At 38.2% G+C, this 17,022-nt stretch overlaps 3 protein-coding genes across 3 annotated transcripts; 1 reads left to right on the top strand and 2 right to left on the bottom strand.

Moving 5' to 3' along the window:
• The first annotated feature begins 266 nt into the window (after nt 1-266).
• LOC134654983 (ejaculatory bulb-specific protein 3-like) lies at nt 267-2,613 on the top strand. The gene is made up of 3 exons (XM_063510436.1): nt 267-504; nt 1,498-1,624; nt 2,395-2,613. The coding sequence occupies exons 1-3, from the start codon at nt 312-314 to the stop codon at nt 2,540-2,542; spliced, it is 468 nt and encodes a 155-aa protein (XP_063366506.1). The 5' UTR covers nt 267-311; the 3' UTR covers nt 2,543-2,613.
• A 1,211-nt stretch (nt 2,614-3,824) lies between these two features.
• Nucleotides 3,825-6,146, bottom strand: LOC134655204 (uncharacterized). Its single transcript, XM_063510654.1, has 3 exons — nt 5,748-6,146; nt 5,033-5,159; nt 3,825-4,114 (listed from the first exon to the last, which is right to left on the bottom strand). Exons 1-3 carry the CDS (start codon nt 6,037-6,039, stop codon nt 3,934-3,936), a joined length of 600 nt encoding a protein of 199 aa, XP_063366724.1. The 5' UTR covers nt 6,040-6,146; the 3' UTR covers nt 3,825-3,933.
• Nucleotides 6,147-9,567: 3,421 nt separating this feature from the next.
• Nucleotides 9,568-15,147, bottom strand: LOC134654944 (glutamyl-tRNA(Gln) amidotransferase subunit B, mitochondrial). The gene is made up of 5 exons (XM_063510366.1): nt 14,722-15,147; nt 14,468-14,644; nt 13,784-13,936; nt 12,247-12,419; nt 9,568-10,238 (listed from the first exon to the last, which is right to left on the bottom strand). Exons 1-5 carry the CDS (start codon nt 15,130-15,132, stop codon nt 9,578-9,580), a joined length of 1,575 nt encoding a protein of 524 aa, XP_063366436.1. The 5' UTR covers nt 15,133-15,147; the 3' UTR covers nt 9,568-9,577.
• Between the last annotated feature and the right edge of the window lie 1,875 nt (nt 15,148-17,022).

Genomic DNA, 17,022 nt, shown 5'->3' with positions numbered 1-17,022 from the left:
GTGTGCTTATTGCAGACAATAATTATTATATTTATAAATTATATTTAAAAAACATCAATATCTTTGTTACGGGCAAATTAAAATTATAGCAACTTCTATAAAATTCTACATACCCATGAATTAACGAAAATAATTCCCTTTACAGTCACGAGCTTCCCAGCACTGATTCTTTCATTAGAATTAGGATTTAGAATGCTAGGTATATTTTTTCGGACTCTCTAAGCTAAAGTAGTAATACCGTGACTGTGTTCGGCATTTAAAAAAATTAAAATCCGTATCACCGCCATATTTCTCGCAGGCGCTAATCGACAATGAAAAGACTCGTATTCCTCGTGTTCCTCATTCTCCTCGTCTACCAAAGCCACGGCGAAGATCATACGTACACAACCAAGTACGACGGCATCGACCTCGACGAGGTCCTGGCTTCCAGCAGGCTGCTTACCGGCTATGTCAACTGTTTGTTAGACCTGAGGCCGTGCACGCCCGATGGAAAGGAGTTGAAAAGTAAATTAGCGCTATAGATGGTAGATTCCTAAGTGTAAGGCCTGAGTGGACGCACGGAGCGGAGCGTTCGGCGGGGCGTGCAGCGTGGCGTGCAGCGTGGCGTCGGGCTCACGGGTGATTTGAGCAGCGTGCACTAAGGCCGCTCCTATACGTTTTCATTTGTTTGACATGGACGCCGCACGCCCCGCGCTGCTGCACGCCCAACATGAGCGTCCACTCAGGCCTTACTCTAATAGATGTGGTGGTGTGTGGTGTGGTATACGCGTGCGTCCGTGAGGGACAAAACATAGGCAATGCGACACTATGATTAGGCGTTTTTATTTGTTGCCCACTAATAATCCATACTAATTAATGGTGGGGAATTAAAAAAATGTGAGACTGTGACAAGGACAAACAATAAGCGCTTTCGCTGCTACTCCTACTGAAAGATACATAAGACTATCCCGTTCGGTCATTTCCTCCCACCCCTCATGCCTGATCCAGTTAAAATACTAGATTCATAGTTAGCGCCTATTCGACTTATCGTAGCTACGTTAAATTGTTAACATATTGCAAGTCGCGTCTACACAAGTAGTATTGCAGTGACAATTCAAATAAGACTCTAGCCGTCGCTTTTCTCAGACATAATTTGAGTAGGTATCAGTAAATAAATCCATTTTTATGTCTGGTTTTATTGTATTGTCATTTATATAGGTAATTCTTAGTTATTTTATTACCAGTACTCATCCAAATAGCAAGAACTGTACAGTCACCTGCAATAATATATTACTCTTCGAAGGCCGCAAAAATATGTGACACGCTCTTATGGCTCTACAAATAAGACCGTGTCAGATATTTTTGCGGCCTTCGATGTGTAACATATTATTGCAGGTGACTACCTACCCTGTACGCTACCCTGCTTTGTACCAACCTAATGTTGGAAACAAGGAGCCAGTTTTTATAGATGACGTTTTTAATAAGAAAAAAGGCTGCAATATGTACAAAATATTGCAGAGAACCTTCCCGACGCCATTTCGAATGACTGCATCAAATGCACGGAGCGGCAGAAGCAGGGCGCCGATAAGGTGATGCACTACATTATCGACAACCGACCAGACGACTGGGTGAAGCTCGAGAAAAAGTAAGGACATTTTCCGTGCCTATTATATCGGCCTGATTCGAACTCCAGATACGATATGGATCGGATATGTCTCGAAGAAACGTCACTTTTGACACTGACATATCCGATACATGTCTTATCTGGACCTAAACCTAATATTTGACGTATCTTAAAGCTCGAATCAGGCTGATTTTCTATCCCTTTTCCCTTCCCTAGCGACTCCATCAATAGTTCTTATCCGGATTACCTATGAAACTGTATTGTGGCTCGCAAAACCAAACTTTGTTTTGAAGATGCCTAAGGGTTGTCACATAGAATACTCCAGTATGTTATATAACAAAGCTCTTGAGGAAGTACCACTGCCATGCTTCAGGTTCGGTACCTAACCTATCTGATGTAGATGATTTCGGATGCATTATTTACCGTCGCACTATAACATCAAACGCCTGTGGTCTTATTACAAGCAATTGTCGATTAACCATATATTCGAGCCTATGTTGTCGAGGCAAATACTTATAACGACACCGTTGAAATAAATTTTTCCTCTTGGCCCATAGTAGCCCAACTGATCATAGTTTATATAAAAGATCATAGTTGGGCTAGCCTAAGCTAAGCCATCCATAGCGTAAATTTGAGTTTATGTGTCAGTCGCGAACTATTTTTATTTCTATGGGATTCTAAATCTGCCCACCTTTTTCGTAATGTCATGAACTTTTTGACTGGTGATTTAACAAAAATCTACATTGATTATTGTTTATGAATCAGAAAAATAATTGTTTGTCATACTCCAGATACAACTCCGATGGATCCTACAAGAAAAAATACATGGACAGCAAAGTTCACAAGGAGGACAAAACAACCGAAGATGTTAAACCAGCAGAAGGCGAAACTACCGAGGAAACAAAAACCGAAACGACCGAAGAAAAGCAAGAAAAATGAGGAACAAATCATGGAGCATGGCTATGAAAACCGGACAAACTGATTAGAAAGTCGCTAATAAAAGGGTTTCTCAGAGTCGGGTAGTTTATTTGATTTTACGTCTGGTAAGTCAGCGGCATAAAATTCACTAAGGTATAATGTACTTAAAAAAATATAATATACCTAAATCAGCGATGATACCTAACTTAAATTAACCTAAACAAATACCTTACTACTTTTTCAATTCTAGCATATACCTACATAATCGGTGACCTAACCTAAGCACGTATATCCACTTTTAATGGTGACGTGGCCTGAAGTGGGTACCTACTTAAGTTGGTGCACTTTATACTCCTACCCGTACCTACTTACCTATTTCCTTAAACGATTGTATTGTTCAAGGAGTCTCACAGCTGGCTCATCAGTTATCACTGTCATCAGCTTCCGATAGAACCTTTGGGTCAAAAATGATTTCGCGTGGGTACGAAAAAAATTAATAAAACAAATGTATGTTATTCCATTTTTAATACAACATTAATGTTACTGGGGACCTATTTGACTCATCGACAGTCACTCTTCTATTAAATTTTCCTTTTGGCGTCTAAAGTTACCAAGTAACGATTTTCCTTCTAACAAGTCAGACAGGCCCGTAAACTAATTAATGTACAATTCATTCTAGGTATTAACATGTAATAGTAAATTACGATACAAGTGCGAAAAGTAGGAAATTCGCAACGAGTGGCGATAAATTGAAACACGACCGAAGGGAGTATTTTAAATCGACACGAGTTGCGAATTACCTTTTCGCACGTGTATTGTACAACGTTTTACAGTACATATCCCATATGGCCCTTTAATTTTTTGACATAGACACGGCCCTTTTCAACGCCAAGAGCCACTAAAGTGGTCGAGTGCTGTCGTGCCCATGACGCCAACAGCCACTAAAAAGGCTATGACGGACGCTGTCAAAGCAATTTTCCTGCTGACAGATAAGGTTAATTTTCGCTCTTCATATTGCAACCATTTGGCGTATAAGCCACATTTTAGCAAGGGACGAAAAGCGTTGAAAAGGTTAATCCCGCCCTAGGGCGGTAAAGTAGGCATATGTACTGTATATTACAATACAATTCATCATTTAAGGGTTCTTACGGGTCACTTTTAATTCAAGCGATGTATTCATCAAATCAATTTTAGGGATACCTTTTTATAATATGAGTGGCAGTAGAGGTTGATAATATGCCATTAAAGACCGACAATTTCGTCAATAATGTGTCTAAAGAGATCGTTTAAAATACCTATATTATTTTACGGGACCCTTAAATATCTTGCGCAGCGCTTCTGCCCCTCTGCTTTCAAACATTAGTATTAAATATTACTTTAAAATGGCACATATAATCCTAGAAACTAAAACGCTATTCCGGAACCTTTTCCATAAGGTACCTCTTCACTCTCACCTTGGCACCGGGCAGAATGAATCGGTTGGCACGTACACTTATCACTTCTTCAGGTTCGCCCACGGCCCTGTACCGGTCCGTGTCTGGTGCAGAGGGTGTCCGTTTGTTTATATATTGCTCCTTTACCAAAAGGGCAACCCTACAACGTTTACCGAGATATATAATAGCACGAGTAACGCACACATTGACACATTTCTAATCTAACTAGATAAATTAATATTATTTACTTTTTTTCAAGGCAGTGCATAATTTCAGTGAGGTAAATTTAAGAGAATTCACAGAAAATTAAATTAATTACATAGAAAATTTCGAGGCTATTAAAGAAAAGTAATAACATAAAAAATTAAGTTGCTCATTTTCCTATTCGATAAGGTCTTTTCAAGCTTTACTTAAATAGTTTCTAATCTTCAAAACATAAGATTCGAAATTGAAAATGTAATCGTGGGATTCATGTCAGATTATCGAAATCAACTTCTTTTGAGCAGCGGTGTGGCCGATAATTTTAATATGTTTATACCTACTCGTACCCCGATCCAATTTTTGGCATTTTTGTAACTGAGTTTAAACAATAATGTTTCAAAATAAATTAGTATGCGAGAGCTAATGCGCGATGACTGGTGACAACAATCATCCTATCCTACAATCAGGGGCCTTACCATCATGTCCTTATTGCGATTCTGTTTAGGATCTAAACGTGAATTGCTAAAGGACGAAGCTATAAGTGGCATAACCCCTCCCTTAGCAATTCAGTTTAGGTCCTAAACAGAATCGCAATAAGGGCATCATGGTAAAAGGCCCCTGGTGACAAGTCGTTATAACTAGCTTGGTAGGTACAGTGGGCCAATAAAGTGGTCTACCACCCTACGGTTGAGGTTCGTTTGAATGTCATGAGACAACAAGGCCGATTTAATATTAGGTCAGTGACAATTCTCAACCTTAGCGATCGTTAGATCTCGCAGAAACTTTTGTCCAAACTGGTAGACCACTTTCTTGGCCCACTGTACGTGATGTTTGCTCTTATCCCAAGATCCTCTGAATCTTCTTGATGCCGTCGTACCTGGTGAGGAACAGCTTCCAGGAGGAGGGGTCGTGCGCCATCATGGCCGCGATGACCCGCCCGGCGTTCTCCTTCTCCGCCGTCGAACAAGACTTACAGTCGTCTTTGATAGCTTGAATTATGATACCTGAAAGAAAGAAAAGTTAGAATACCCGCGACATATTACCACCAAAAATAGATAGTTAAAGAATTATCTTGGCAGACAAGACGATTACTAACACACTTTCATCAGTTCATCCTTTTAGAAGTTACGATGCCACTGAGAGACACATGTTAGGTACCTACTTACATCCCATTTTGATATGTCATTAAAGACATTAAATTATGCATATTGTTTTCTCAGGTTCCCCTCTGTGAGAGTGAATTTCTTAGGAAAGAGTCTTGTTAAGTACAATACATCTAATACAAAAACGTCTTGCAATCCACAAAACTATTATCTTTGGAAAAGTAATGTAACCGGCAGCTAACACTAACAACACATCAACAATTAAAACAAAATTGCATTTGAATCATCTTTGATTTACTATTAAGCGATAGTAAGCAGAGGGGCTTCCGCGAAAACCGAATTTCGCAAATTGCGGGGATCTTTCTCTTTTACTCCAATGAAGGCGTAATTAAAGTGACGGAGAAAAATGCCCGCAATTTGCGAAATTCGGTTTCCGCGATAGCCCCTCAGGTGGCTCAGGTAACTAGATAGGATAAGGATAACACTTACTTTTCGTCTCCTTCATATCCTTAGAGCAATAATGGTCAGCCGACATCAAGCATTTCACATCTCTCGCGGGCAACGGCTGAATCAGCTCATTCAGTCTAATTTTAGCATTCGACGCCTTTTTCTCAACCTCATCCACAACCGAATTTAGTACCGTGAAGTCTTCATCACCGTACATCACATTGTAGCCCATACTCGTCACCCCTTCGCTCATGGCTCTGTCGATTCCGCCGGCCGTCGGTTCCGCCGAAGTTAGCCGAAGAGCCAGAAGGGACAGGAAGATTTCGGACAACATTGCTGGAGGCTGGCAGTGTTCTGATGGCGAGTGGTGGTCCAGTGGCGAGTAAGTGGCCGGTGATGCAAGTGCACGTGATGTTAATTGTCCTGTTGCTTGTTTGTTTACAGTAACTGAATGAGAGTTGTCAGGAGTTAACAACAGTTTGGTTATTTTATTTATTTATTTATTTAATTAATAAAGTACAGTGATATTCTTAACTATAATCATAGCCCCGCAAAACTCAACAATGAGTTTGACTGTGGGGTCATCAGTCTCTGGTTAATATGTAACTTAATGTAACTTAAAGTAGGTAAATTAATTAAGTACTACAATGTATCATGGTAATGTTTTTTTAACATAGATTTAAATTTGGACTTCTTGTTTTCGCGTCTTATAGCTTCAGGCAAACTATTGAGTAAGTATGGAATTCTTTTTCTAAGTGTTCTATCCCCGTAGTAGTTAAACAAACGTTAGACAATGGGATTCATTATGTTCCTAATTATGGGTTAAGTTTGACAAAGTTGACGCGTTAATTATTATATAGGTAATGTGTAATTGGCCTAACGCGGACTGCTATTATATTAATAGTAGCTTTACCACCATACTAAACGCCTGGTCTTACTTTTTAGGGTTCTAGAGACAATCCACTCTAGAGATTTTTAGATCAAAGCAGAAACTAAGGCTGAAATTCGTAAAACACTACTTATTATTTTTTGAGTGATTCAAAAAAACTGGCGCTGAATACTTATCTGGTAAAATATGGACAGATTGAGTTCACGTGCCAACTCTTATGAATTGGCCTAATAAGTTTAGAATTCTATGTTTTAACTAAAGAAATAACCAGAAATATTATAAAACGCCAAAAAGTAGGTAACCTAGTTTCATCAGGTCTGTCCGTTATAGGAATCAAATATCTTTTTTTTCTAAAGAAATGATCCATAATACATTAAAATAAACATTAATAATAAATAACACAATAATTAAAACTAATAATAAACTAATAAACGTCTAATATGCGCCTTCTTATAAAGTGTTTTAATTAAATTTAATTTGCTCTTTTGTCTGAAAATAGCAAAAGAGTTTTGAATAGTCGTGAACTTATAAACCAATTTCAATTAAGACGATGTCGATATTATAGTTGACGACCCCTGTGCTTAGGATATTCGGGGCGCGCGTGCGCCGGTCGTCCACAAACAGCCTTCGTCTCGCAGCATACCAAGTGGCAAACACTAATGTTGACGTTCCAATGACCACCGTTTACAATCTTGTAGATTTTCTTACGCGATCAATAATGTCAATATTTGCCTGCTAGATGAGAAAACCTCTAGGTAGTTTTAATACTTATAATAGTTTTAGATACCCATTTATATTTAAAAAGCTAAATAGCTTCTGTCCGCAACTTTCCGGCGTAGCTAGCTAGACCTTTGTCCTTTCGCGATTTTGTCTACGTAGAATTAGGCAGTATATTCGCTAGGTGCACGACTGGTGCTGCCCTCATTTTGGCAGACTTTCTACGTTAAATCTTATGGAGTAAAATTAGTTCAAGCGGCTGCCGCTAGTACTAATGTCAGACATTCCATAAGATTACCTGTATTTGTGACGATCAGCGCCACTTCCCCCTCCACCGACTGCGCACCTTGCCAATAGATATATCCCTCTTGTATATAAATATATAGCATTTATAATATGAATTAGGGATTGAAAGATACACATAAACAGATAATGTATCTCGCTAAAATTATATTCGATTCTAACTATGGTAAAAAGTCATAGTAGGTTATGGGCCCCTCGCGCTACCACTGCCTATCGAATACTATCGACATTCAGCATAATAAGGTTTATTTGGATAACTAATTAATTTTGTCGATAATGGTATAGTACGACATACATAAGTATTACATTTAATAGTGTTATTTAGAAAAGTTTTAAATGTATATATATTATGTACATTTAAAACCCGATGTAGGTTTTAGTGCTATGTAGGTTTTAGGGTTATGAACCAATTTTGCAAGAAATTTTAAATCTAATCTTAACTACCTACCAGTTTACTTCCTTGGACCTACTAAGGAAAAATAGTGGTGGTGTGGTAGACCAGAAGTTTCGCCCAAATTGCTTGTAAAATACCACAGGCGTTCGATGTCTCCTAGGGCGTGAGTCATCGAAAATTAAAAATAATAGTTAGTCATTTGCGAAAATACAATTTGATCCTAACATTAATATGACTTTCTTTGGCTAAGAATAATTTAATTGAAATTGTTAAGGATAATGATTGGGTTAATGAGCCCTTTTATTCTTTGTTTACAACACTTACGCCCATAGTAACGACCGGTTTTACGGTCGGGGGTCACGGTAATGTAGCGGTGACTGTTTACAATCTCATACCATTAGGTGCTTTATCATGGCGTCTACGGTAAATTATAAAAGCGCCGGCTGGTTGTCTATTAGCAAGCCGTTCAAACCTCAATATTGATGCAGTGCGTCAGGAGTGCATTTTCCCCTTAAGTGAACCGATCCCCCTTCTACCCCTAATACATTAATGGAAAGTTTGTTTTGAAAAATTTTCATGAGCGTACCTACGTCATTCATTATTCATTGGCAATTCAAAGAAACAAATACCTAAAGTAGTGAATTTTAGGACACTTCCTTTACCACTCAATTCATATCATGGTTTGTCTGAACGTAAATTAGGGACAAAACGCAATATCAAACCACAAAGTGAGTTCAGTCAAACAAACTAAAACCGCTGTTACTTTTTCAAATGTTCACTTCTAACTACTAGGGTGACCAAGATGACTAGATAGTTCATAGAAAAGGCCAATCGAAACTAATAATGTATGGAAATAGTCACATGACCTTGTAACATTTGCATCCAGATACCGTAAAACGGGGTGAGTAGGTTTCGCGGGGAGAGGTGGGTTATGAATGGGGAGAGAAGGTTTGAGAGGGGGGTGAGAAGGGATTTTAAGGCTACTGCTACAAAAATAATGTATTCCAATTTAAAATGGAGCTATAGTATACGCATAATAAAAAAAAAATCGATCCAACAATCTTCCAAAATCACCTTTGTATGAAAACCCCTCTCACCCCAAATACGAGGCACTACGGGGTGAGGTGGGTTTTTCTCTTTATCGTCAAAGTTATGAAATGGAACTACCCAAAATAAAATAAAAACTAAAATACAAACGTCCGGAACACTTATTACATACACCATTCAGTTTTCATATGTAAAAATAAAATGTTATCGAGGTTTGAATTTCAGTTTTGACCCTACTCACCCCATTTTACGGTACATTTATTATTTTCATTTGGCGTTTATCGATCTGATTGTCTTGGCTAGGCCCCCTGATTCATGTAATAGACTTGTTATCGGATTCTTAGATATTGTTTCTAATCGCATTCCGCATTTAATATCATTTATAAAAATTCTGGGTGCTGACCTCTTGGACTTTAAATGTATGACTAATTAAGACAAGTAATAGTTCACCCCTAGTACACTCAACTTGCATACCTGACTATTGAACTAGAAATTAAAACAGGCACAAATAATTTTCAATATTTATTTCTTTTTCAACAACACCTCCATCTTTTTGGATGCTAGAGACATATCTAACTTATTACTAGTGCTCTTAACTAATACTCCTAACAAGGCCGAGAATACTTTCACTTTCCCCTCCTTGTATTGCTTTACCAATTTTGGATTATTCTCAATCACTTCCATGCACTTCTTAGTGATTTCATCTTCATCTGTCACCAAAGACCAGCCTTTTTCTTTAACAATGTTTACGGGGGATTCAGCAACGTCGGAATCAACTATTTCTTCGAGAACCTTCTTACAAACTTCCAGACTAATTTGCTTTGTTACCAACATGTCAACTAACTCTTTTAGCTGTTTTATAGTGATATTACATTCTTCGACGTCTAAATTTTTCTTGTTAAGCACTGTTAGTAAATCATTGATCAGTAAGTTGGCGATTTTGGTTGAATTTTTAGCGTTTTCTGAAGTCAAGCTCTGGAAATATTCGAGTAGGGTAGGTTCGTTGACTAGCTGAATGGCCGTATCGGGCCGCAGTTGGTAGTCCTGGATGAGTTTTTTTCGTGAGTCCTCTGGGAGTTCTGGTATGGTGTCTTGTATGCGGGGCACGCTTAATACGTCTTTTGTGGCGTCTTTTGTTTTTAGGTTGACGCGGAGCGGCGGGAGATTCGGTTCTGGCATAAACCTGGAAAAAGGAAAATGTTGTCTCACTTTAAATGACAAACAAAGAATATCCCTACAGCCTATGGTTGACTGGTAGAGAATGCCATTTGGCATTAAGTCCGCCATTTGTGTTGTATATGTTTTGTGCAATAAAGTTTAAATAAATAAATATCCTGCCTTTTGTAAAATAAAAACTGATAAGCTCGAAAAAGATAAAAGTAAGTGAAAAGTTGATGAAATGTTTTTCTTCCAAATTAGGTTCATAGGTGTGGTACTATACAGCACGTCCACGGATGATTTTATTATTTCTTTTGCGGTACATATTCATGAAAAGAAATGTACTTTTATGTACTTATGTTTTTAAAAAATGTACTCGCACGGTTTTGGCATAGCGACATACAGGTCGTGGTCGTGCTGAGTAGATACTCCCTGGCACGACCACACTATATTTATCGTTAATTTAATGGTCAAATGAATACAAAACAAATGTACTCAAATTGTACTAGCTACGAGCACATCAAAATGTGACAGTGGTACTGCAAAAATCGCTGTCATGATTAAAAAAGGTGAACCTAAGGGCTGATTTAGACGGCGCGCGAACTCGCATGCGACTTTCATTACATTGCGGGTTTTGATCGGCTGGTTGAAATGCACGTAACCAACAGTTCGCAATGTAACTAAAATCGCATGAGAGTTCGCGCGCGCGTGATGTCTAAATGTGTACGATTTCAAAACCCCAAATCTTTTGTAATTGTGACGTTATCTATGAAAAGGGACCTTATTGTCGATGGCGCTTCCGCCATTATAAACGATGCTCCGATACAAATACAACGCTGCGCGTCGCAGTGCGGCGTAAACGCCATCGACAATAAGGTCCCTTTACATAGATGATCCCACATTTAGACATCACGCGCGCGCGAACTCTCATGCGATTTTAGTTACATTGCGAACTGTTGGTTACGTGCATTTCAACCAGCCGATCAAAACCCGCAATGTAATGAAAGTCGCATGCGAGTTCGCGCGCCGTCTAAATCAGCCCTTAGGTTCACCTTTTTTAATCATGACAGCGATTTTTGCAGTACCACTGTCACATTTTGATGTGCTCGTAGCTAGTACAATTTGAGTACATTTGTTTTGTATTAATTTGACCATTAAATTAACCATAAATATAGTGTGGTCGTGCCAGGGAGTATCTACTCAGCACGACCACGACCTGTATGTCGCTATGCCAAAACCGTGTGAGTACATTTTTTTAAAACATAAGTACATAAAAGTACATTTCTTTTAATGAATATGTACCGCAAAAGAAATAATAAAATCATCCGTGGACGTGCTGTATAGTACCACACGTTCATAGGTGAATTGTCCAATAAAACCAATTTGTGACAAATTAAAGTTACAAATCATGTGGTTTTTCCCTACTGCATATCAAAACATGGTATCTTTTAGCTAGGATTCTCAAGTGTGCATACCATATGCAACATGATCTTATCAGCTAGTTGGAGTTTTTGAACACATTAGCCATCATTTTAGTAACCCGTCTTGTCCATCTATCATTTCTCCTCGTAAAGTCTTTTGGGGAGACGGAACTCCTAGCTATACCGGCAAAAGTGTGTGCAATACCACTAGCTACATTGCAAATTCTTCCCTCGTCTAAAGAATAAAATATCTTATTGAGCTGTGTCCGTATAGGCTTAACGAGTACTTTATAAAACTTAATGTAAGATAGAATGAATTGCATGCTAGCTAATATTGTAAATATTGTATTTTAATTTATGCTACACCGATCTGGTAAAATTGTATAATTGGGTACCTCATAAGTACTAACATTATGCGCCCTACCCGGGTGTCATGTACTGACTACATTCTACTAACATCTTCTGTAATGCACATGACTTTTAATGTTAAATAAATGAAATGAAATGTATTGAGACAATACGACATGAAAAATGGTACCGTCTTATGTAAACATACAATTTATGGCAAATAAATAAATGAAATGAAATGATATAAATAATAATACCACCAACCTATAATCTTGCACTTGCTCTTTGTCCCGCATGGCGACGGTGGCGCGCCTAGCGGCGTCCCAGGCGCGCGTCTCGTTCACCACGTGGCCGCCGCGCGACAGCACGTCGCGTTGTCGCGCGATCTCATGCTTGATCGCCGCCGCCACGCCGCGGACTGACCCGATGTTTTTTATCTGAAATTGATATTGAATATGCAATCAGTTAAGTAAATAATAAGGAGAAAAAATATGCAGTCTCCCAATTATTTTTTTCTTAAAAACAAAGGAGCCTGGCGACATCTGTAGTTATTCTACAAATCGCAAGTGCTTGTTTGAGGTCATTACTATAACTGCAATAGATAGAAATCATGAATTTTGTGGTTGTCGTAGATGTAACTTGGATGTAACAAGTTCAAAGGAAATAAACTAAAAACAATTTGTTATGAAAAACTGCGATAAGAAGGAGGAAGTATAAAAATATGAACAGGAAGATGAAAAAGCCTAGGTACCTATAAAAGTCACCTACCAATTAAAATGTAACTCCCTGGTCAGTCACAACAGGGATGTTGTCAATTTTTTGGAACTGTTTTTATTTTGTAGATAGACACGTAATAATTACAGAAAAAAATATTAAAAAAATATATTCATTAATTTTGAATAAAAAAACATGTATAATAAGTTTCGTGTTTAAATTTCGCGCCTAAACGCTCCAAACTGTCACGTGACCTTGATAACGTAACGGCGTTTTAAACAAACTGCTGTCAGTAATTTTTTTAAATTCTTTATATGGCAACTGACAAATTTTCTTTAAAGCCTTAACACACTACCGCATCGGACAGCGACCTTCTTTCTCGCTATAACTTATAGCTGCGTCCTTAACGCACCACCTTACACACTATCGACCGTGCGCCGCACCGCACCAAGATCGCGTTTCGGTACGATAACCTGTAGACACTTAGGCAGGTTTTATAACTTGTCTTTGGTGATTCCACTGTGATTACGTCACGCGCTCCGATTGGCGTTTGCAGTCACGTGATACTGGGCATTATTTTAAATACTTTTGATTATTTTTAATTAATTTATTACGCATATTTAGACTTGCAAAATATGATTTTCCGCGTTCTAATATTCCCTGCTATGGTAAAAACATAACATGTTATATGTTCGCGATTCATGTCAACATCCCTACTGTAGACAAGTTTCATCCCTTAGCTGGAAGGATCCATACATAAAGCTAGGAACCCTATAGTGAACCTCAACAGTTTTGAATGATTCACGGTTAGTTTCACTAGACTTATATCAACAGGGATACAAACAATGCAAAAGGTAATCACCGTTCATATCCCGGTCGATATCTATCTAATATGTATCTATCTATATATCTATAAATCCCTTTTATTCTGAGTTAGAGTATGTCTCTAAGCTCAGTGTGCCGCTTGGCAAAGGCCTCCTCTAGCTCTTTCCATTGGGGTCTGTCGTGGGCCACTCTTCTCCATTTCCCGGTCGATATAAGTCTAATGAACCTCAAGTCATAGCCAAGAGAGCAAGGTATCTCTCACCTCAGTACGTGTGGAGAGCGGGTCCCCGGGCTGCCGCAGGGACACGTTGGCGTCAACGCGCAGCGCGCCCTCCTGCAGGCGGCCCGAGCAGGCGCCGAGCCGCTGTACAATCAGCAACAGCTCCTTAACCAACGCTGCTGCCTCTTCTCCATCCTGGAAATAATATTAAGCCTTGGTGAAAAAACATATTTGTGTGCCACCTTTATGTTTATGCGGTTACATAGTTACACTTCCAAATCATTTTTTTTATTCACTCTTTAGGGACATGATCTGTTGATTGTTCCACAGTATACTCTAAGAATTCTTACTGAAACTTTAACATTACATATTTCCGAAATATTGGTTTTAATGTGGATTAGCACAAAAGTTCAATTTCTGCTAGAACGAGCTTTGATTTTTAGTTCATGAAGGTATGAAAAACATATGAAAACTACTGTGTATTGCTATCATTGCATGTTTTAAGTTTGTTATTGAGTTATATAGATCATCTTCACTCTCAATGTCTATTGGCAATCCTTATACTCGAAAGCCAAGAAAATGTTCTAGTCTGATAACTTTAATATCTTTAAATTTCATGATATATCTAATTTTTAATAAGTCCCTTTTGATCCAATTGAGCCTTCTTAACATGTCACTGTTTATCTATGCATTTCTTAACACAAGTACAACAATGTATAAACTCACCTCCAAGTCAGGTTCGAACACCAGTTCAATCAGCGGTGCCCCAGCCCGGTTAAGGTCCACGAGGCTGCGCTTGAGCTCCGCGTCATGAAGAGACTTGCCACTGTCTTGTTCCAGCTGGATTTGCTTGATCTTTGAACTCTTCTTGTAAGGTTTCTTGTGAATGCCGGGAGTATATACCTGTTGACAAACAAACCAGTAATTTAAAAAAAATCTCTAATTTTTAATATTATTTATAGGATATGATCAGAAACTACCTGAAAATTAATGACTCCATCACTGGCTAATGGGGCTCTCTGTTGCGTGATTTGATAACCAGCCGGCAAATCGGCGTAAAAGTAATGTTTTCTATCAAAAGTTGACACTTCGTTAACTTTGCACGAGAGAGCTAGTGCAGTCTTTATTGCTAATTCTACACACTTTCTGTTTAAAACGGGTAACGTTCCCGGTATGGCGGCATCTAATAAAGCTACACAATTGTTCACTACACCACCAAAAGTATTCTGAGCGCCGGAAAACAGTTTAGTTTCGGTATTTAACTGTGCGTGAACCTCCAGCCCGACCACACTTTGCCATTTATCGACAGAGACAGTTGAGTAACTACATTTACATGTGAAAGGATTTTTATAGTGATTGTACAGGCGTCCAGGAATATTTCGCAAGCCCATTTTAGTAACCTTGCTGTTATTAATATCACAATTTCTAATATTTTGCTCAGTTCATTACAAAATAATCTAAACTATATTTTGACGAATTTGACGTAATATTCTAATGACAGCAGAAAGCACTTGACAGCTAGATTTTTTTACAACGTAAATGAACGAGTGAACGAGGGCACCGAAACGAAACACAAAATTATTCCATTCAATTAAGTGGATTTTAAATATACAAATCCTTTTGCAACTTAAACATTAAAATAATAATTGATAAAAATGTAACAATTACAGTTCTAAGTTTTAATTAAGTTACGTAACAAACACAATGTACACGTCAACTTCGAACAAAGGTCTACTCGAACAATCTACCGTAAGTGTTGCTACTCCTCAATAGATGGCGCTTATAGCATCCCAGTGCAAAACGCGGGAAATGATAAAAATGAGGCATTCGACGTATGCACCTACAAATCCATTAATTAATAAGACAAATTAAACTCTCCCATACCCTTAATATTCAACAATTTGTGTGTTAAACTGTATAAGCAACACATTATTTTGACTTAAATGTTAATTCTTTACAAGTAGAATTTATAATTATCTACTTACATGATTCAGCAGTGCACGACGAGATGGATGAATGAATTTAATAAATAATTAACACTTATATTTAACGAATGTTGCATTGATAATTTGGCTTAGAACGTAGCTTACATATTAATTAAAGTTTAAAAATAGATTTATATAAGTATCACATTTTACAGCTATTTAATTTTAACCGTTTCATTGCTATACCACTAATCCCGTTACAACTTCGAATAGGAACGAAAATAGATAAAGAACAATGAAAGCTAGGGTAGCTTCAGCAATTGAATACATTTCTGTATCTCCTTTTAGTGTAAAAAAAGGGAAAATAGTATCCGTTTTCGCGGACGGTTGACGAGTTATAAGTTGAAATCGCGTGAAAGCGTGCTATCGATCGTACCGCCTGGTGGGGTATGCCACATCTCACATCAACGCAGCAGTACAACACGAAACCTTGGAAGTGTAATCCAACTAAGTTACAAAACCACCCGACGCGCTAAGCAAGTTAAAGGCAAACTTAATTATCGAGTGTACTGTCAATTCGTCCGCATCATAATAGCATTTAGACATACAACACACCCACCGCCGGCATAAAAATATTATCTACGGTTTGACGTCAGCAGTAGTAAGGTGCAAGGTACACACCTCCCGCCACCTAGATAGGTACGCTTAATCGATAAAAAATGTATTAGGTTGAACCTAATTCGCACTATATCAATATCTATGTAGAATTGTAGACGATTATTATTCAAATCAGGGCCCCTATTCGACATGTGCAACTGTCAAATTTCGCGTCATTTGAAATTCAACTGTTGAAGTTCATTTGAAGTTCATCAAGTGCTGAAGTTCATTTGGTACAAACAATAATTTAACAAAAAACAACTTTGTTTTATTATTACTTTAAGGTTTATAATGGTTTGGTTTGGTTGTCACCTAACTGTGGATTGCTAATGTCAAATTTTGACAAGTAATGATTCCAAAGGTAGACTTGGTTCTCTATGACCTTCAGCACCATCTTGGAGTTTTTGACGTGCGAAAGGGTAATTTATAGCAAAGAGTAAAACTTTTTTTTTTCAGTACGTAAGTTTACATGAATTAATGACATCTTGTGAGCGATAGACCAACGAATGCGCTGTAGGCGATGCGGCGGCGAGTAGTGGAACTTACGTGACAATTTCCATCAATCAAAAAGGGACTACATTGCTGATGGTCGATAAAGGCTATTAATAATTGAATTTTAACAGCAAGAATGCCTTATTGACAAGCGATCTTTTTGTTGAACCCACACCTACACGTCAAATAATGCTTGCTCCACACATT

Source organism: Cydia amplana, chromosome 16, assembly GCF_948474715.1.
Source record: "Cydia amplana chromosome 16, ilCydAmpl1.1, whole genome shotgun sequence".
Taxonomy (NCBI): Eukaryota; Metazoa; Arthropoda; class Insecta; order Lepidoptera; family Tortricidae; genus Cydia; species Cydia amplana.
Note: the sequence above shows the minus strand (reverse complement) of the source record. Positions and strands in the feature narration are given on the sequence as shown.

What these genes read in the sequence shown, in the direction of transcription:
- LOC134654983 (XM_063510436.1), top strand. Translation starts at nt 312, where the DNA reads ATGAAAAGACTCGTATTCCTCGTGTTCCTCATTCTCCTCGTCTACCAA. An exon ending in CGATGGAAAGGAGTTGAAAA is followed by an intron (nt 505 to 1,497) that starts GTAAATTAGCGC and finishes AAAATATTGCAG; the next exon opens with AGAACCTTCCCGACGCCATT. An exon ending in TGGGTGAAGCTCGAGAAAAA is followed by an intron (nt 1,625 to 2,394) that starts GTAAGGACATTT and finishes GTCATACTCCAG; the next exon opens with ATACAACTCCGATGGATCCT.
- LOC134655204 (XM_063510654.1), bottom strand. Translation starts at nt 6,039, where the DNA reads ATGTTGTCCGAAATCTTCCTGTCCCTTCTGGCTCTTCGGCTAACTTCG. An exon ending in GGATATGAAGGAGACGAAAA is followed by an intron (nt 5,160 to 5,747) that starts GTAAGTGTTATC and finishes TCTTTCTTTCAG; the next exon opens with GTATCATAATTCAAGCTATC. An exon ending in TGGAAGCTGTTCCTCACCAG is followed by an intron (nt 4,115 to 5,032) that starts GTACGACGGCAT and finishes TAAACGTTGTAG; the next exon opens with GGTTGCCCTTTTGGTAAAGG.
- LOC134654944 (XM_063510366.1), bottom strand. Translation starts at nt 15,132, where the DNA reads ATGGGCTTGCGAAATATTCCTGGACGCCTGTACAATCACTATAAAAAT. An exon ending in ATGGAGTCATTAATTTTCAG is followed by an intron (nt 14,645 to 14,721) that starts GTAGTTTCTGAT and finishes GTTTGTCAACAG; the next exon opens with GTATATACTCCCGGCATTCA. An exon ending in CGCTCTCCACACGTACTGAG is followed by an intron (nt 12,420 to 13,783) that starts GTGAGAGATACC and finishes TATCAATTTCAG; the next exon opens with ATAAAAAACATCGGGTCAGT.